Source organism: Colletotrichum abscissum (assembly GCF_030869225.1).
Source record: "Colletotrichum abscissum strain IMI 504890 chromosome Unknown Scaffold_19.1, whole genome shotgun sequence".
Lineage (NCBI taxonomy): Eukaryota > Fungi > Ascomycota > Sordariomycetes > Glomerellales > Glomerellaceae > Colletotrichum > Colletotrichum abscissum.
Window position 1 is genome coordinate 534,105 of NW_026850087.1, and position 17,988 is coordinate 552,092.

General features: G+C 52.2%; 7 protein-coding genes across 7 annotated transcripts; 4 read left to right on the plus strand and 3 right to left on the minus strand.

Annotated features, from left to right (window-relative positions):
- Window positions 1-119: 119 nt before the first annotated feature.
- CABS01_08490 (3' exoribonuclease) lies at window positions 120-1,069 on the minus strand (the record flags this gene model as incomplete). The annotated part of the gene is made up of 2 exons (XM_060541849.1): window positions 120-898; window positions 952-1,069. The coding sequence occupies 2 exons, from the start codon at window positions 1,067-1,069 to the stop codon at window positions 120-122; spliced, it is 897 nt and encodes a 298-aa protein (XP_060402006.1).
- Window positions 1,070-3,905: 2,836 nt separating this feature from the next.
- Window positions 3,906-5,721, plus strand: CABS01_08491 (mannan polymerase II complex ANP1 subunit; the record flags this gene model as incomplete). Its single annotated transcript, XM_060541850.1, has 5 exons — window positions 3,906-4,015; window positions 4,103-4,782; window positions 4,838-5,157; window positions 5,210-5,305; window positions 5,359-5,721. The coding sequence occupies 5 exons, from the start codon at window positions 3,906-3,908 to the stop codon at window positions 5,719-5,721; spliced, it is 1,569 nt and encodes a 522-aa protein (XP_060402007.1).
- A 1,151-nt stretch (window positions 5,722-6,872) lies between these two features.
- On the plus strand, window positions 6,873-12,013 carry CABS01_08492 (Sec7 domain-containing protein; the record flags this gene model as incomplete). Its single annotated transcript, XM_060541851.1, has 8 exons — window positions 6,873-7,317; window positions 7,395-9,967; window positions 10,020-10,306; window positions 10,357-10,699; window positions 10,757-11,145; window positions 11,198-11,304; window positions 11,359-11,741; window positions 11,798-12,013. The coding sequence occupies 8 exons, from the start codon at window positions 6,873-6,875 to the stop codon at window positions 12,011-12,013; spliced, it is 4,743 nt and encodes a 1,580-aa protein (XP_060402008.1).
- An 829-nt stretch (window positions 12,014-12,842) lies between these two features.
- CABS01_08493 (uncharacterized protein) lies at window positions 12,843-13,642 on the minus strand (the record flags this gene model as incomplete). Its single annotated transcript, XM_060541852.1, has 4 exons — window positions 12,843-12,910; window positions 12,967-13,028; window positions 13,080-13,536; window positions 13,603-13,642. 4 exons carry the CDS (start codon window positions 13,640-13,642, stop codon window positions 12,843-12,845), a joined length of 627 nt encoding a protein of 208 aa, XP_060402009.1.
- Window positions 13,451-13,960, plus strand: CABS01_08494 (necrosis inducing protein; the record flags this gene model as incomplete). The annotated part of the gene is made up of 1 exon (XM_060541853.1): window positions 13,451-13,960. One exon carries the CDS (start codon window positions 13,451-13,453, stop codon window positions 13,958-13,960), a length of 510 nt encoding a protein of 169 aa, XP_060402010.1.
- Window positions 13,961-15,278: 1,318 nt separating this feature from the next.
- Window positions 15,279-16,161, plus strand: CABS01_08495 (RNA recognition domain-containing protein; the record flags this gene model as incomplete). The annotated part of the gene is made up of 3 exons (XM_060541854.1): window positions 15,279-15,304; window positions 15,361-15,674; window positions 15,761-16,161. 3 exons carry the CDS (start codon window positions 15,279-15,281, stop codon window positions 16,159-16,161), a joined length of 741 nt encoding a protein of 246 aa, XP_060402011.1.
- Window positions 16,162-16,346: 185 nt separating this feature from the next.
- Window positions 16,347-17,573, minus strand: CABS01_08496 (ATP synthase subunit D; the record flags this gene model as incomplete). The annotated part of the gene is made up of 9 exons (XM_060541855.1): window positions 16,347-16,493; window positions 16,546-16,601; window positions 16,650-16,690; window positions 16,743-16,752; window positions 16,806-16,854; window positions 16,908-17,233; window positions 17,299-17,309; window positions 17,374-17,486; window positions 17,559-17,573. 9 exons carry the CDS (start codon window positions 17,571-17,573, stop codon window positions 16,347-16,349), a joined length of 768 nt encoding a protein of 255 aa, XP_060402012.1.
- Between the last annotated feature and the right edge of the window lie 415 nt (window positions 17,574-17,988).

A 17,988-nucleotide genomic window follows, 5' to 3' on the forward strand; every position in this document is an offset into this window, starting at 1 on the left:
GAGTCACCATGAAAGCCATGCTCAGTTGTGGCTTCTTTTCGAAGGCGCGACAAATCAACGCCGTGTTCTCGAACCCGGGCTGCAAACCTCCACTAGGTAATTTGCCATGGTCTAATCGATTAACTGCTGGGTGGTTGGTTGCTTTCGAGTCTCTCGAGAACGGCGCGGTAGTTGCCCTTGGAAGCTTGAATAGCGCGACCCATGAGTTTCGTATGGAGCAAGGGGTCCAACGGCGAGAGCTGACCCTTCACCCAAAGGTTGGTGATCTCCGCGCGACAAGGGAGGTAAGCCACACAGCAAGCGGCAAGTATTTTGTCGTGCTCCAGAGAAACGGGATCCAAGACAATAGACAGTGCGTCTGCGTCTGTAGTGTCTTGTTCGTTTGAAGAGACAAGAGCTGCAACACCGCCGGTGACCATGTCGACGCAATCGATACCAGCGTCAGCGAGAGCCGCCGCGGCAACGGTGATGCAACCACTGAGAACGTTCATCATATCCCACTCTTCGTTGCCTTGGGAGTGAGACGCCTCTCGCTCTTGGTCGCCTTCAATAATGGTAACAATCACGTCGACGCCACTTTTTGGCCATCTATCCGCAATAATGACTCCGCGTAGGGCCGTATCGAGATGAACGCTGAGATCTCTCTCACTCGAGTCACGAAGGTAGCCTCGACGTCGACGTGTGGCGAAAGGAGCGTATTTGACATGAGTTGAGAGCACCAGGTAGGGCGAGAAGGGTGCGGATCGAGGAAGCGAACGAGGCCCATGGACAGTGCAGATGAGCTTCATGCCATTGGTCTTTGACTGAGAAGCGGCCTGAGATTTGATCTGGCCGAGTGGTGGCTCAATCTCCATGTATGCTGAGCCTGAAGCTGTGGGAGTGACGCCAGTCTTGAGAACTTCTCACTATTAGCATGATCAAATTCCAAGGGGAAAGCAAATGTCAACTAACACAATCCTCGAATTCCGTTTGCCAGCCTTTCCCTGGTGGTCGCAATCGGATCCGTAGTCTCATAAACGGGCGGTAACGTTGTACCAGGCGGTCCATTAATTCTCCGTCGATCAGCCATCTTGATGGAGACTCTGTTTTTTTTTATTCCCAATAGCGAGGAAGGTGGTTTGTTCGGTTTGTTGGTTGGCAGTATTAGTCTGGTAGAGTGTGACTTCCCGCAATATGTGTAGAGTTGATGAATACCTGACGTCGTTTGCCTGGGTTGAGAGCCTTTCTTAGCTGCTCGAGATGAGGCCTGAGGTGAATTTTCCAGGTCGTTACCGACCACTGTGGTACGGCCACCATACCCGCTTAGATGCATCTGCGCGCCGGCGCGGGGTCCACAAAGGTAAGTGGAGACATCCCATTATGCCATATAAGGCTCGATACTTGAAGTCGAAATTTTTCACCACACTCCTTTCCTCCATCAACTTCAACAACCATCCTTCGCAAGCGCGAAAATATCAGTGCTTCGGCAGTCAAAATGGGCTGCTTTCGCATGGTCAGCTTCGAGAGCAATTTACTCGGTAAGTTTTTTGCAGCCTCATTCGCGCCCATTGTCCACTTTCATGATGTATATCTTACACACCGTTCCCGCGATCTCCTGAGCGCAAGAACAAACATGCATCACCATCTGATCCCACGCCACTATGGACCTTCAGCACATTCTCTAGAGACCAGAAAAGAGAACATCACTAACTATGGTTCAAGGTTAATAAACCAGGTGAATATCTCATCGTCAGAACTTCCTGTCTACACTTTCTTTGGGTATGTCAACTTCGCTTTTTTTCCGTCCTTCTTTTTGCAGCACCTGCACATCGTCGACTATGATGAACAACCATATCATTCAGTTCTGCTACTGAACTCTGTGATGATAACCCATATACCAAAAACTTTGTCTGACACGACGTCTATCTTCCTCCTTTGCTACTGTTTGATCATTCGAGTCAAATAGCTAACAGGAACAGTCCCACAGGAGGCATTCAATCTTGGTTGTTCAGCGTAAGAGCTGTCGCCACCAACATAGTGGGCAAGCGCGCAAGCACAGGTAAGAATTTTTTTGTTCGCAATGTTTTCCCTCGCGTGCTTCCCAGGCTTCCTACCCGGGGCACACGCAACATCATGATGACCACAGCTTATCCATTCAACTATGTCATGCCAGCCGAGTCATCCTCCCGCACTGGAGTTCCTCTCCGGAGGGACGAGGAAGGTGGTGGAGTTGGCTCCCTCGGGAGTCGTCATTTGACTTCAGTGCTGAGCTTCTCGGTTCCTCGTTCTGAGGTTCAGGGTTTGCGAGGCCGGCTAGGCTGAATGAGTACACCCGGCTCGTCTGACCTGATGCCATCATCATACTTTCTCAAGTAGTCTTTACGTGTGGTTCACTTTGCTAATGATGGCCACGTTTAGGATTCCTTCTCGTCTTGCCTTGCCTCGGTGATGTGAATTCTGTGGGTATATTCATCCCTCGTGACATCCTTCAGAGCGCTTTTATTTCGTTGCGTTCATGATACCTACAGTGAAGCGTAGCCTCGCATGCGCAATTTATCCACCTGCCGCTAATACAGTCGAGATAATGTGGTAAGGCGTTGGAGATGAGTAATATGTCAGAGGGGCATGGAGTGTTGGTCTCTAGTCGCGCTCTCCTCCCTGATGTTCCCCACAACCGCAAGCGCAGTGTGATGGAGTATGTGGGCGAGTGGGTAAAATGTCTATGTGTGATGGCCTCGGGAATGCCGAATACCTCACGTCTGACAGTGAAACGCGACACCTTTGTATTGTGTTGCGTACTCTCTCCAGACTTCATCATCGAGGGGACCTACCTGTTCAATTTGGGTGTTGCGGTAAGGCGCCTGAACTTACCTTACTACCTGCGTTTAAAGGGGTTTACGACGTATCTCTTCCTAGTCGTGATCTTGCCCATACTCCCTAGTGTCTTCCACAAGCCCATAAGCCAAGTTTCCCATTTCTCTGATCGGTTGCTTCCTGTCAGCTCTACCAAGTCTGACTCTACGCTCACGTTTTCAGACAGATGTTGGAGTTTTTGAGGATGACTGACGCTTGCCGGTGTCATGAAAGCATTTGAAGGGGGGAGGGGGGTGCCTAAGAGAAGACTTAGAAGAGCACTGAATACCGCCTTATCGTTGGGAGCGAACGTGGATGGAAGGGAGGTTAAGCTTTAACGGAGGCAGATGTACAGACCTCCCGGGCGATTGCACGGCCAGATAGTCGCGAATTCAGAAGCTCGAATGGCACGGTACCTTGGTCCCGCGTAGCTTGAGGCAATGGAATCCAGACTAGTGGGAGCTCAGGGAGGCTTCTTGCGCCAAGATTCGTCCAATTACATGGCAGACTGTGCACTGCGTACCCATCCTCCCGCCCTGCCACCCTGCCTTTGGCAGATGGACACGTTCAAAGTACGCTGTCCTTACTGTGCATGCTTCCCAAACGGCGCGAAGCAGGGGTGCCGGTACCTGGCTAGGTGCCCTGTCACGGCTGGGCCGCCAAGTACCTAGGTATTCAATTCCTGGGATGACAGAGAGGCAATCTGAAAATAAAATAATACGTAGCCAAAGTTGGCGTCCCGGTCCAGTCCCAGTCCCAGACCCCGTATTCGCAGGTATCCCGTCGACGCTCCCTTAACCTACCTGACCCAACCCATATTATCCTCCTCAAGACGCATTGTCATCCGCCATCGCGATCGCGGCCTTCATACCTTTCGACAACTTGACACGTTCGCTGCTCGAGCCGCACTTTCCAGCTAGCCAAACGATCACAGCACTCGCTCCCCCTGGTTTTAGATGCTCTCCTCTGCTTAATCTTCACGACTCCCAAGGGCTGGGCGAGGTGCTTCATTGCTGTACAACTCTCCACCCTCACCTCGGGACCGGGAATTCGACTTCCACCCAGTGCCCTGGATGTTGCCTTCTTATTCTTCCTCAGCCTCCAAGGTGGTGCCACGGCATCATGCGAGTGGTTACTCCAATGGATATCCAAGGGGGAACACGTTCGAGATCTCCCCCCATAGGTCAGGAAGACACCTTTGTTCTCTCCTCGCTAATTGCTTCTATCCTTTGCGCCGCGCCTCGCTGACCTGTCATTCTCTTCTCAACAGATACCAACCACGAGCCTCAACACCCGCGAATCGTCGTCGTCAGCGTCTAGTAACTCGCCTCATCATTGTCGCCGTTGTCGCCATCTTCTTTCTCGTCTTCGTCTGGCCGGGAGCCTCCCTGACTTCCATCTTCTCCCTCGGTCTGCTGTCTGCCAGCAGCGACTTGCAATTGGAAACAGTACGATACTACGATCTCAGCAATGTGCAGGGGACTGCTAGAGGATGGGAGCGGGAGGAGCGCATTCTTCTCTGTGTCCCTCTGAGAGACGCCGAGTCACATCTGTCCATGTTCGCCTCCCATCTGCGCAACTTCACCTACCCCCACCACCTCATCGACCTTGCCTTCCTGGTCTCCGACTCCAAGGACCGCACCCTACAGGTTCTCAACGATATGCTAGAGGAGATTCAGGCCGATGAGGACCCCAAACAGCCTTACGGCGAGATCTCCATCATCGAAAAGGATTTTGGACAAAAGGTCAACCAGGATGTGGAGAGTCGTCACGGATTCGCGGCACAGGCGAGCCGAAGGAAGTTGATGGCCCAGGCCCGTAACTGGCTACTCAGTGCCGCCCTGCGGCCATACCATTCCTGGGTGTACTGGCGCGACGTTGACGTCGAAACCGCCCCATTCACCATCCTCGAAGATCTCATGCGTCACAACAAGGACGTGATTGTGCCAAGTAAGTCAGAGAAACCCTAAGGGGTGAGGGAGAGTATCTCACTAACGGTTCGCAGATGTTTGGCGACCTTTGCCCGATTGGCTTGGTGGAGAGCAGCCGTATGATCTCAACTCATGGCAGGAATCAGAAACGGCGCTAGCTCTCGCGGACACTCTGGACGAAGATGCTGTGATCGTTGAAGGTTACGCCGAGTATGCGACTTGGCGGCCGCATTTGGCATACCTGCGAGACCCATATGGCGACCCTGATATGGAGATGGAAATTGATGGAGTGGGCGGCGTCAGTATTCTTGCCAAGGCCAAGGTCTTCCGGTCTGGAGTACACTTCCCAGCTTTTAGTTTCGAGAAGCACGCTGAGACGGAAGGATTCGGAAAGGTAAGATGATTGTGCTACTGGATGTAGAAGAGAACTAACCATTCCGGTGTAGATGGCGAAGCGCATGGAATACTCTGTTGTCGGTCTGCCGCACTACACGATCTGGCATCTTTACGAGCCTAGTGTTGACGACATCAAGCACATGGAGGTACGTCTCTTGCTCAATGGCAACGTCATGAAGTCTATTCTAACGCAATACAGGAAATGGAACAAGAGAGGCTTGCTAGCCAAAAAGAGGAAGAAGAAAAGGCCGAAAAGGCTAAGAAGGTCAAAGAGCAGTTCGGCGATGCCAGCAGCCAGTGGGAGAAGGACAAGACTGATATGCAAAACCTCGTCGTCGGAGAGAAGAAGAAAGAGACGAAGGGCACAAAGGAAGACACCAAGGAGGTCGCCAAGGAGGGCAAGGAGGCCAAGTCGCCCAAGGATGCCGACAGCAACCAAGCGGATACAAACAAGAAGGCCGCAGCAGCAGACAAGAAGGATACAGAAGGCAAGTCAGACAAGCTGGCAAAAAAGGAAAAGGACGGAAACGGCGCAGCATTCGCCAAGAAGGCTGAGAGCTGAGGAGGATGAATCTAGTAGGATGACTCCCTACCGTCGAACATTGCTGGGATCTGTCGCTGTTCTTGATGAACAAGTATCGGTACGCAGGTTGCCGCCAGCGGACAGCTTGCGCAATCGATACACGGGGATAAAAAGCAGAGTCGAGCCGTGTTGTCAACTTTTGTTGTACACTAAGATATCTGCCACCGGATGGTCTGGAACAAAGGGATGTTGTAGGAAGGCGTTGATTTATCTTGGGGCCCAAGGACACGGGCACCACGTCGGGCATAGAACTAGCCCGCGAAATTATGAGTTACAGATGTACAGTTGAAGTTTCAATATACGTGATTAGATGCAGAAAATGAGCCCGAAACAACTTTGTCAGTTCAGGACTCTTGTTGATTGTGAATAATCGCGACTGTCTGGCTTTTTTCAAAATAGGCCTCGTCTCTTATCTACTGAGACCCCAATTGGGATCAAGACTGTGACGGATATGATAGAGCCAGGTCTAAACAGTGTCTATTTGTGTAGAAAGTGTCTTGCCAGAAGATTATGGCCAAGGCTAGAGGATAAAGTAAGGTGGCTTATAAAAGTTCGGATAAGTAAGGTAGGCCTCTCTACCTCTATTGAAGGCTAGAACCTTGGGAGGATACGTACCCCCACAGCTTAGCTTTCGGGTACTGAGGTACCTTGCAGCGGAACCCCAATCTGGGGCAGTGCACCTTATCGGGCTGCTTTACCGTGGGTACTTGCTACTTAGTGATCACTAACACCGGGCGCCACGTAGAGTGGCCTTGCTCCGTAGGTACACGGTAAGACTTGGAGCTCCATCTGCAACCTGGTCAATTCCACGCCCAGGAATCCTTTTTGGCGACAGCTGTCTCCGTCTTGGACAAGACACCTAAATCTCAACGTTCTCGATCCGCACCCTACGAACCCGAGCTAACCTCCAACGGCTCGACGGATATCTGTCCTTGGACCCCTCCTCGGCGATTGCACAAGGCATCCGGCACACATTGCCAAAGTAATTTGCTGTCACCCACGGATATTCAGCCCGTGCTTCGTCGTTTCTCTCTAGCCTGAACGCCGCCACCCGACACCATCATACCGAGAGCCCTCCAAGACCGATCCTCGCGCGCGCGCCCTCGAACCACCGCGTTTACCTTCATACCATGAGCCGAGATGCAGATGACTTGCTGCAAACCGAGACGGCCTCTGCCGTTGGCACGCGCTCTAGCGCGGACATTCGTCGAGCCATGATCGCGCCGAGGATGCAGTATCGAAGCCGACCTGTCTCTGTCGCTGTAGACCCCGTGTCTTTGGTCATGTCCGAGTGCATATCGATCACTTCTGCGATTCAAAAACATGCACGATCACCTCATTCTTCCGTTTCGGCCATCTTGGGTGGGAGCCCAAACCCGATTCACCTGGGGCCCCCGAGTCCTTCACCGAGGGGTGCATCCAAGACACCAGGCACTGGACTCGGGATCGATGGCGCTCAGGACGTGGCCTCCGCCAACAGATGGGGCCTACGAGGAAAGAAGGGTCGCAGCATACAGGACAACCCATTGATGGCCGGGTTTGGGAAGCTCCGTCATGAATTGGCCAGCGTTAGAGGTAGGACTCAAACTCGCTCTTTGCGGCACTGGCCTCTGCTATGCTGAGCTAGCCTTGCTAACAACATTGCGCCCCAGACATACACTCATTCGACGCTCTGGTTCTCTTGAATCCGTTCCTTCAGATAATCCAAACGAAAGGTACGGCCGCGCCCATAACCATCCTCACTCTGGGAGCCCTGCGCAAGTTCTTGGCATACGGGTTTATAAGCCCTGCATCACCACGATTCGCCCTTGCCATGCAGTCCCTATCAGCAGCCGTCACTCGGTGTCAATTCGATGGAAGCGACTCGGGACAGGTGGAGGTTGTTCTCCTGATGATTCTTCACCTAATGGAGGACATGATGTCGGGGCCAGGAGGCGACATTTTAAGTGACGAAAGTGTTTGCGATATGATGGGCAGGGGGCTAGCAATTTGCTCGCAACCTCGATTTTCGCCCGTCCTCCGACGAACAGCCGAGGCGTCCATGGTTCGCATGTGCCAGATTATCTTTGAGGACGTCAAACACCTCGAGGTTGAGGCCGGAGATGAGTCCGACGCTCTCGACAAGCAAACAAGCGCAGACATGGACAGCGTCAAAATGGATCCAGCCGCGACTACTGCGCCAGGCTTGCAGGTGACGAGCCCTGAACCGGATGCGCGCCTGTCCACCTCAAGCTCGACTCCCTTGGACCCGAATCCACGATCTCGGGGAGGCTCAGAGTCGGGTGATAGCAAGACCGACGCTGGCGCTGGCGGCGATGTGGAGGCCGATGGTGATGCAGATGGCGCGGAGAGTTCCGACTCTTTGGATCTCCGGCCCTACTCGCTGCCTTCTGTGCGGGAACTCTTCCGGGTTCTAGTCAACTTCTTGGACCCCAACGACCGGCAGCATACCGACACTATGAGAGTCATGGCATTGCGCATTATTCACGTTGCCCTCGAGGTTTCTGGTCCCTCTATTGCGCGGCACCCTGCTTTGGCTGGGATAGCCGAGGACAGGCTCTGCTGCTATCTCTTCCAGCTTGTTAGGTCGGACAACATGGCCATCCTGCAAGAGTCGTTGATCGTGGCCGGCACGTTACTAGCCACCTGCCGCGGTGTTTTAAAATTGCAGCAGGAACTCTTTCTTTCGTATCTCGTTGCGTGCCTTCACCCGTCGGTAGAAATACCGCGAGAACCAGGCATTGACCCGTCACTGTATGCCGGGATACCGCAATCCCCCAAGCTCGTCAAGCCACCCCCATCGCAGACCAGCAGCGGCCGCTCGACGCCAGTCCCGGTGAAGGATCGGCAAAAACTCGGTCTTGAGGGTGGTGCCAGGAAGCCAGACGCACGACAAGCCATGGTTGAGAACATTGGTGTACTGTCAAGGATGCCAACGTTCATGGCTGAACTCTTTGTCAATTACGATTGCGACGCTGATCGAGCGGACCTATGCGAAGACATGATTGGCCTTCTCTCGAGAAATGCTTTGCCGGACTCTGCAACTTGGAGCACGACGAGCGTGCCACCGCTTTGCTTGGATGCACTGCTCAGATACATCCAGTTCATCGCCGAAAGGTTGGACGAACCCCCGGTTGTCGATGGCTATCCCGACGCTACGGAGCTACGGGAACTGAGACGGAAGAAGAAGATCATTATCAAGGGTACCAGCAAGTTCAACGAGAACCCCAAGGGCGGCCTTGCCTATCTCGAGGCCCAGGGAATCATCTCCGACCTCAAGGATCCAGTCGCGGTCGCCAAGTTCCTCAAGGGAACATCGCGCGTGTCCAAAAAGGTCCTCGGCGAGTATCTCTCCAAGAAGGGAAACGAGGCCGTACTAGAGGCGTTCATGGGCCACTTCGACTTTTCAGAGAAGCGAGTGGACGAGGCGCTCAGAGGACTGTTGGAGACATTCAGATTGCCTGGCGAGTCAGCATTGATTGAGAGAATCGTTGTCTGTTTCGCAGATAAGTACTGCTTGAAGGCGAAACCAACCGAGGTCGCCAACGCGGATGCTGTCTATGTCCTGACCTACGCCATCATCATGCTCAACACGGATCAGCACAACCCCAACCTCAAGAGTCAAAAGCGTATGACCGTGGACGATTTTGCACGAAACTTGCGAGGCGTCAATGATGGCCAAAATTTTGCGCCAGAGTATCTTCAGGATATTTTTGACAACATTAGAACCAACGAGATCATCCTGCCTGATGAGCATGACAACAAGCATGCGTTTGACTATGCTTGGCGCGAGTTGCTCGTCAAGTCGGAATCGGTGCGTCCGCTGGTTCTGTGCGAGACGAACATCTACGATGCCGACATGTTCGCCTCAACGTGGCGGCCTATCGTGTCCACCCTTTCTTACGTATTCATGTCGGCTACGGACGATGCAGTCTTTGCGAGGATCGTCACTGGCTTTGACGAATGCGCTCGTATTGCGGCCAAGTATAAAAATACGGAGGCTCTCGATCAGATCATCTACGCACTGAGCCACATGACAACCTTGGCTACTGACATACCCTTCAACACCAACTTGAATACCGAGGTCCAAGCTGGCGAAAGCAGTGTCATGGTCAGCGAGCTGGCAGTGAAACTTGGAAGAGACTTCAGGGCGCAACTGGCGACTCTGGTACTTTTCCGGGTTGTCACTGGCAGTGAGGAGTTAATTCAGGATGGTTGGAAACATGTATGTCAACATCCTCCTGGGTCATCATGGCGGAAAAACTAACGAAATCTAGATCACCCGCATATGGCTCAACCTCTTTGTCAACTCCCTGGTCCCTCCCTTCTTTGCGGATTCACCAGTTCTGGACATTGGTCCGATCCCGCTGCACACACCTTCTCAGGTAATCGATCGTGCTGCAAAGACTGTCGATACGGGCTTCTTTTCTGCCTTTACTAGCTACATTTCCAGCTACGCAGCAGACGATCCACCAGAACCCTCGGACGAGGAACTGGAAAGTACCCTCTGCACCGTCGACTGTGTCAACTCATGTCATATGGGCAACGTCTTTGGCAACATCTCGTAAGTCAGCCTGCTCCTGGCCAGTCCAGCTACTAATCAGAGTCGCGTAGAAAACTCTCCCCTCAAGACCTAGAGCCGTTGATTGACTCCCTCCTCAACGCACTACCTGAAGATAACAACCCAACGGTGATCGTTGTCAAGTCGGACAATGTACCCGCAGCAACAATGAACGGCCAAAAGCCCGTGCAACCAGGAGCTGTGTACGACCCTGCCATGGCCTACATCCTTGAGTTCAGCACAGTCCTGGCTCTTCGCGATCAGGACACTGTCCAACTTGTAGCAAAGAGGGTCATCGAAGCACTGCAGGTCGTACTGCGAGATGCTGGACGGTACCACTACATTGTTGTCTCGAGGGCGACCTTTTATCTTCTCAAGCTACTCCGAGTCAGCTATGTATGCATGCTCTTACCCGCTGAAAGCGTTTTCTTTTCCTCATTAACTGGTTTACAGGCTCATGATTACATCAACGTCCCGGTACTGTTGCACACAATCTCGAGCTTCCCCAAGGAAGCACTGGCGAGAACTTCGACCATGGTGCTCCAGGGCTTAAGACTGTGCATTGACGAACCCAGCCCACTACGCAACGAGATCATGACTTCCCCGGACTTCTGGGCAATCATGCGAGCACTTACCGGACGTCCAGATTCTGCACCTCTCGTGTTTGACATTCTCGAATTAGGTTGCGGAGGTACACCACCTGCTATCATTGCCGACAACTACGAGGCGGCCATCTCTCTCTTCGGCGACTTCGCGTCCGGGGCAGGTCGGATTGTCCTTGCAGAGCGCAAGCTAGATGCCCAGCAGCGTAAGGCCCGAGAGGGGACACACGACAAGACGACGTGAGTGATTCCCGATGCCTCTGCCATATTGCAAGTTACTAACGGCCAGCAGTGTCAATGAGGCAATCTCACGAGGTACCAAGGCGGTCAACAGTATTCACAATATGACAGCGCGTATACCTTTCTTGATGAAGCAGTCCCATCTTGAGAGCAACGAAGGTAATGCTCTTCACCGCTGGGAAATGAGTAACAACGACTAACGCAATGTTACAGCATGGTCCGCTTACTGGCTCCCTATCTTCCAAGCACTAACAACGCAATGTACAAACCCATGCCGCGATGTTCGCCTCCAGGCGTTCACGTCGCTGCAGCGATCTCTACTCTCGCCTGAGCTCACTGACAGTGACCACAAGGAGTGGACCGCCATATTTGGCGAGGTCCTGTTCCCTCTCATTCACAAACTCCTTAAGCCTGAAGTCTTTTCATCGGACCGTGACGGCATGAGCGAGATGCGTGTTCAAGCTGCGTCCCTGCTGTGCAAAGTGTTCCTTCAATATCTCGTGCTCCTCTCAGAGTGGGATGGAATGCTGGATCTGTGGGTCAAGATTATTGACATCATGGATCGGTTGATGAATAGCGGTCAAGGCGATAGCCTGGTACGTTTATGTGGAGAGTCCTGGACCTTACAGAAGAGATTGCTAACAGTACGTAGGAGGAGGCAGTTCGGGAGAACCTCAAAAACGTGGTGCTTTTCATGGCAAGCAGCGGCTTCTTGGTGTCTCCCAGACAAGACGCTTCGAAGGAAAAGTTATGGAACGAGACCTGGAAACGGATCGACCGTTTCCTTCCAGAACTGAAGAGTGACCTGGCCTTGGAAGAACCAAGTAGTGGAGAAGAGCCGGCGCCAGCGGCTGGTACGACTGCCTAGAGATAACTCATTGTAAGGCGCCTGAGTGTGAATGCCGATAGTTGAGATGACTGTTTACGTGTACATATATATGGCAACTGGGGGCAGCATGGGTCAGGTATTCATGATAGTCAAGATGCTGTGCCATATCGGCATTAGATACAATTCACCCATGGGATACCATCGAGAGTGCTTTGCGTGAGTGGAAGGAGAAGCTGAGACGCAGTAGAGCTACGCATGTCATCGTGGCCAAGTGCAGTGTATCACCAAGACCCAGTGTAAAATAGAAAGCCATTCTTTATTCCAATCAGAGGCGTCGATGACACGAGTTCGTTCCCAACACTTGCAAGCTCCAGAACGCTGCGGGGAAAGAGTTCTGGGCAGCACATCTCGGCAACCCGTTGGGAGCTGAAAGTGGCCCTCTTTCACACACGCAATGTGCGAGTGATGGCACAGATGGAGGACATGCTATCAAAAATCACCAACAAATGTTAGGTTTCAATGGTTTTTTTGTCTCCCCAAAAAAAATAGTTCACGTCGTCCTGTTACGATGATAACGGGGAGACCGGAACAACGGTGTGAAGTCTTTAGAAAAGACAGCAAGCTGGCGGCAATCTGGATTATGGAAGCTTTGTTTAGATCTACGGCTTGTATCTATGAATAAAATCTGGCTCAGACTTTCTTTCGTAGGCACACGCCTAAGGGGCAGATACATTCAGCTAGTCCAGGTAAATCATAGTACTTAGAGGTTCCCCGATGTGTCCTCATAAGTTTTGCACCATATTGTAACCTGAAGACTTCAAACCAAGTGCTTTCTGACATATCAGCACTAGAGGAGGCTTGCAAGATACTAGTAATGGGCTACACAGTTATGCTCCTCTGTAAGCTCGTATCCAGCATCTTCGAGCCATGCGATACCTTGAACAATATGAGCATGCTGTTCCAGTGCAAAACAAAACAACGCGAAGACATACCTGCATCCACTAGCCTGTTAAGATTAGCTTTGGATGAAGTCGTTTTGCCACCATAGACGAGCCTGCCATTGTCAGCTTTGAATAGTGAATAACGCAGCTCAACATTTACTTACTTCTGATTCTCATATGGAGTGTAGTCGTACTGAGACTGAGAGAAACCAGTATCCCACAGTCTGATGTGGATATAGACTGCCTTAAACTTCTTGGCTCCAAACCTAGCCGTTTTGCCAACGACAAGGCCAACATGACTGCAGCCGTGTGCCGAGTTCGCCCACTGCACGAGAGGTACCGAGGACTGAGCCGGCCCAAGAGCGCAGTTCATGAAATAGTAGTATGTTCCGGAACTTAGAGACCTGCCTGCAGCCCGTGCTGCCTCTTCGTAGGCGATTGCCGTGGTTTCAAACAGGCTGGTCAGACTTACACGAGAGTTGATAAATCTCACGATAGATTCGCCGTTCTCTGCAGCTACTACCTTCCCAAGGTCATGGGAGATGCTGAGCAGCATCGTCATCACTGGCTTACTGCAGTGGTATGGTTTGCCTTCCAAAAATGCCCGGATGAAGCTAGAAGCTTTTCCCCTCGTGGCATCAGCTATTCCACAAGCCCCGGCCAGTTCAAAACAAAGCGAACAACTACGCTTTATGTCGCCAAAGACGGCACCGGGCCCGCGACACATCCTCTCGTCACCTATGATGCTGGTCAAATTCTCTTTCCCTCTGACGTCGGACCCAGCGGTGCTTTGAGTCCTCTCGTTGGCTGGCACCGATTGCCACAGCGAACGAAAGACCAGTTCAACGGCATCGAATACGAGCACACCAAGGTGCCCTTCAGCGATGGGAACTTTCAAGCCTATCTAGATGCAGCTTACAACGAGACCTTCTACGACGGTGTCTCAACGGCAATGGATTGTGGATCTTTAGATCCCCAGCAGTCCATGATCGACCCAGACTTGGAGGACATGCCTCCTGCCGAACCTACAGCACCACCTTCCTAGGTGCCCAGTGACGGCGCCCGTTTCCATCAAGATGTAGAGGTGAATCTCAATAGTCTTTGCCCAGCATTTGAAGATTAGGCGCGATGATTTTGAGAGGGACGAAATTGAGTTGCTTCGCTATATTGGACTTTGCAGAGCCCCTTTCAGAGAGAACCCTTGGAGGAAGTCAAAATACTATCCTCAGTCTCTTAATTCAGATAAAAATAAATTAGGTGTAGAGGCTAGCTAGGAGGTACCCAGGAAGAGATAGGGGAGAGAAATAGTGAATGTCATATTTTCGTATATTCACATCCTATGGCGAGCTTCCTGACTTCAGATTCGTAGTCAGCAGTAAACGAATTCGGCTGCTGAAAGCATCCTGTGGATTTTGCTGTAAGGTTTGGGGGCAAGCCTCTGGAGACTGGTGATCAGTCAAAGGCTCGTCAGGGGCTAGGCAGCGAAGGTTCTGTCTGCAAGACGGAGGTGACATGACTACGAAGTTGATTGCCGAAGATCTACGGGATTCCGTCCTCGAGCCTAGCTTGAATTCATCTAATATACGAGCCCTAGCCATTCTCAGAACAATACCGTTCCTTGTTCTGGCAGGTTGCGTAATCCGAACACACGAGCTCCGCCAACGACTTTTGCTTCTAACCTGGAGACCAGGCTGATCAAGATACTTTAGGATTAAGCTTAAAGTACAAGGCCAAAAGTAACCCATTCTTTGCGAACGAGCAAAACTGAATAAAAAGAGATCGTCTGCGTCAAAACATACAACACCAGGTATTCGCTGGTCGTCACCGACCCAACTACTAATCCGGCCCTCATTGGCTTATCTATGGGAGAGCGGACGGGATCCCGAGTTTTCCAATGGGTATGGTCGTATGTGACAGTTGTAAAGCGGATTGTGTCTATAGTCCCAAGATAGCAAGATACAGCCCAGCAAAAGAAGGCCGCGAGGTGTCCAACAGAGCTAGAGTAATGATCTCTAGTCTAGTACAACACCATGCATCTTCTCAGGTGCTGATCAATAGTCTACTTAGTAGGTAGTGTCGTTTTCGTGAAACACTAGTAGAGATTGCTCAATGATTGTGCAACAAGAATGAAGCGAAGCTATGATAGCTTGATGTTGAAGTTGAAAGCGTGAGGTTGCGCGCGTCACCGCGCAGGCCGTAAGGGTAGATCGGCCGTGCCCAAGGTAGGTACGCGCCTTAGGCAACCAGAACTTACCGCAACACTATGCACAAGCCAATTTCAGTCTGTCACTCGAGTTCAACACTTACATTTCCCTCTTCTTCCCGTTCATTTTTGTTTGGAGCTCGCCTACACAACCGTAGACATGGCTTCCGGTCTTCCTATCGCCACGTACGTGTCATTGCACTTCGACACGTCGGGCCGTTGGCTGACCTTTTGTGCCACAGGGTATACGTGCGAAACCTCGAGGAGCGCGCCAAAGTCGACCAGCTGAAGGATGCGCTGCTTCAGATCTTCTCCGATTACGGCAATGTAATTGACATTGTCGCCAAGACGAATCTCAAGGCCAAGGGCCAGGCTTTTGTCGTCTTTGACGATCCAGAGGCTGCGCGCAAGGCCATCGAGGAGATTCAGGGATTCGAGCTATTCGAGAAGCCTATGCAGCTGGCCCTGGCCCGGACGAGGAGCGACGCGACCGTCAAGTCGGTAGGCAACGACGACGAATTTGAGCTTCACAAGCGCCGCCGCTTGGCTGAAAAGGGTAATTCCATTTCGCCCTTCACACTGCCTTCTCTCGCTACTTTGAACTAGAACGGTTTGCTGACCCTGTCCTCTCATCACCAACAGACAAGAAGAAGGCATTCGAGGCTGCCGAGGAGCAGAAACGTCTCAAGAGACCTGGCCCTGGCGGTGCACCGGCAGCAGATGCCCGTCCTGCCAAGGCTGCTCGTGGAACTGGTCTCAAGTCCACAAATCCCTCTACCACAGCAGTCATTCCCGACGAGTATCTGCCCCCAAACAAGATTCTCTTTGTACAGAACTTGCCCGACGACTACGATATCGAGGCTGTTACCAGTATCTTTGGCCGTTTCGAGGGTTTCCGTGAGGTCAGATTGGTGCCTGGACGCCGCGGTATTGCCTTTGTAGAGTACGAGGGTGAGCAGGGTGCCATTACGGCGAAGGAGAACACGGCGGGCATGGTGCTGGGGGACACGCACACGATCAAGGTCACATACCAGCGCCAGTAAGACGGTTGATTGGGACGAAGGCAACAGCCTCAACTCTGTTTGCATGTAGGGAGGTAATAAATGTGTTCCGGCAGGGTACTAATGTTTACAACGAGTGCGTACCCAATGAAGGCTACCTAAGTCTAATAACACCGCACCCGACGCATGCTTGATCGCCACCTCTCAATCCGTGCCCCAAGGACAAGCTAGAAAATAACGTCGTTGTCTTCCTCCGCAGCGAGAAGGTCGCCGGGGCCTGACGTATCGCCCTTCTCTTCTGCTGCCCGTGCGGCCTTTTTGGCCTTGATCTCGGCGTCTGCGGCAGCAGTGTCTCTCTGTTTCTTTCCGGCAACCTGCAGTGCACTGTGAGAAATTGCCATCAGGATCTGACGGACCTCCACGTACCTTTTTAAGTCTGTAGAACTCCTCTCTGTCAAGTTCGTCCAGCTCCGAGTTAATGTCTGTAGTCAAAGTTAGATAGGTATCCCAAAGTGAGGCATACAACATACACTTGATGGTGTTTTCTGTCCTGGGAATAATAACGTGCTCGCTGGTGAGACGGTCAGTGGTGGATTGCCAAGATGATCTCGCAGGCATCTTACATGGCGTTTACTGCAAAATGTTAGTCAATCGCTAAGAAGTTCAACGTTTGATCGAATACATACCACGTCGATTAACGACCTTGATAACCTCATCCAAAATAACGAAAGCGGTCTTGGCGCTGTTAGTGCTTCTGCAGTGTTCAATGGAGACGCGCGGCGGCGTACCTGTAGACTGGCAAGTTCGACCAGAGCTTCAACAGCACGGGCATATGTCTCGCGACAACGCTGGACCTGCTGACCACCCTTGCCCAAGCCCGTGAGGCCGAAATCGTTGTTTCCTTCAGTTACGTAGCTCTCGAATGCCGGGAGTAAGACACCAGAAACGTTCTCCTGCTTGGTACGCACACGGAAGCGAGCTGACCGGGCCGACTCCTGGATCTGGTATCCGATATCACCGCCCACGGCGTAAGTGACCTCAGCCAAGGAGAAGGAAGCAATCTGCATAACGCGTCCCATCTTTCTCTTCGCCTCGTCGATACGTCTTGTAATTTCTGTTCAGGGCGCAGTCACATCGGTCAGCCTAGGTTCGTCTCGGACTGGAAGCGGCACTGCCAACCTCGGAATCGCCTGTATCATGGAACACGTCAGTGAATCAAATCATACTGCAAGATACAGTTCATTGCACACATACTTGGTCAAGGCCTCGCTCTTTCTTTTCAACAGACTGTGACCAGTTTCGGCGCCCTTGAGCTTGGCCTTCATGATACCCAGCGACTGGCGCGTGGGGAATACCGCTTCTCGGTCCTACACAGATGCATCGACATATTAGAAAGCTCCGTGGTCGACTCTAGATGATGTAGGAGGGCTTCGGCCTACAGGAGCACCCGACATGGTGTTGGATGATCGGAATGGGCGATGGTATAGGTTGGACTTGGAATTGAAAGGAGATCGGAGGGGAGGTTCGAGACGATTCGCACGGCAGCGAAGGGCGGAGGCAGTTGGGCGCAAGACGGTCGTCCACGATATAGTCGACAAGGAGGAGCTGGAGATGTTGTTAGGCGGCCTTTGGCTGCTGTTGCGTCAGTGCTCAGAGCCGGCTCAGCGATGGGACGCTCAGGTGGAAGTACCTACCTCAAGCGGCCCCCCAGAGATGGAGTCGGGTACCTGGTGTACATAAGGTAGGTGGATCGCTGGCGATTAGCAGTCCACTGATAAAGCTCAACAGTGGGCTGTCTTTATCCGCGCGTGAGCGTCTCACGGACGCTAAAGCGGCACGGCGCCTCCATTGCGATATGCTTGTATCAGT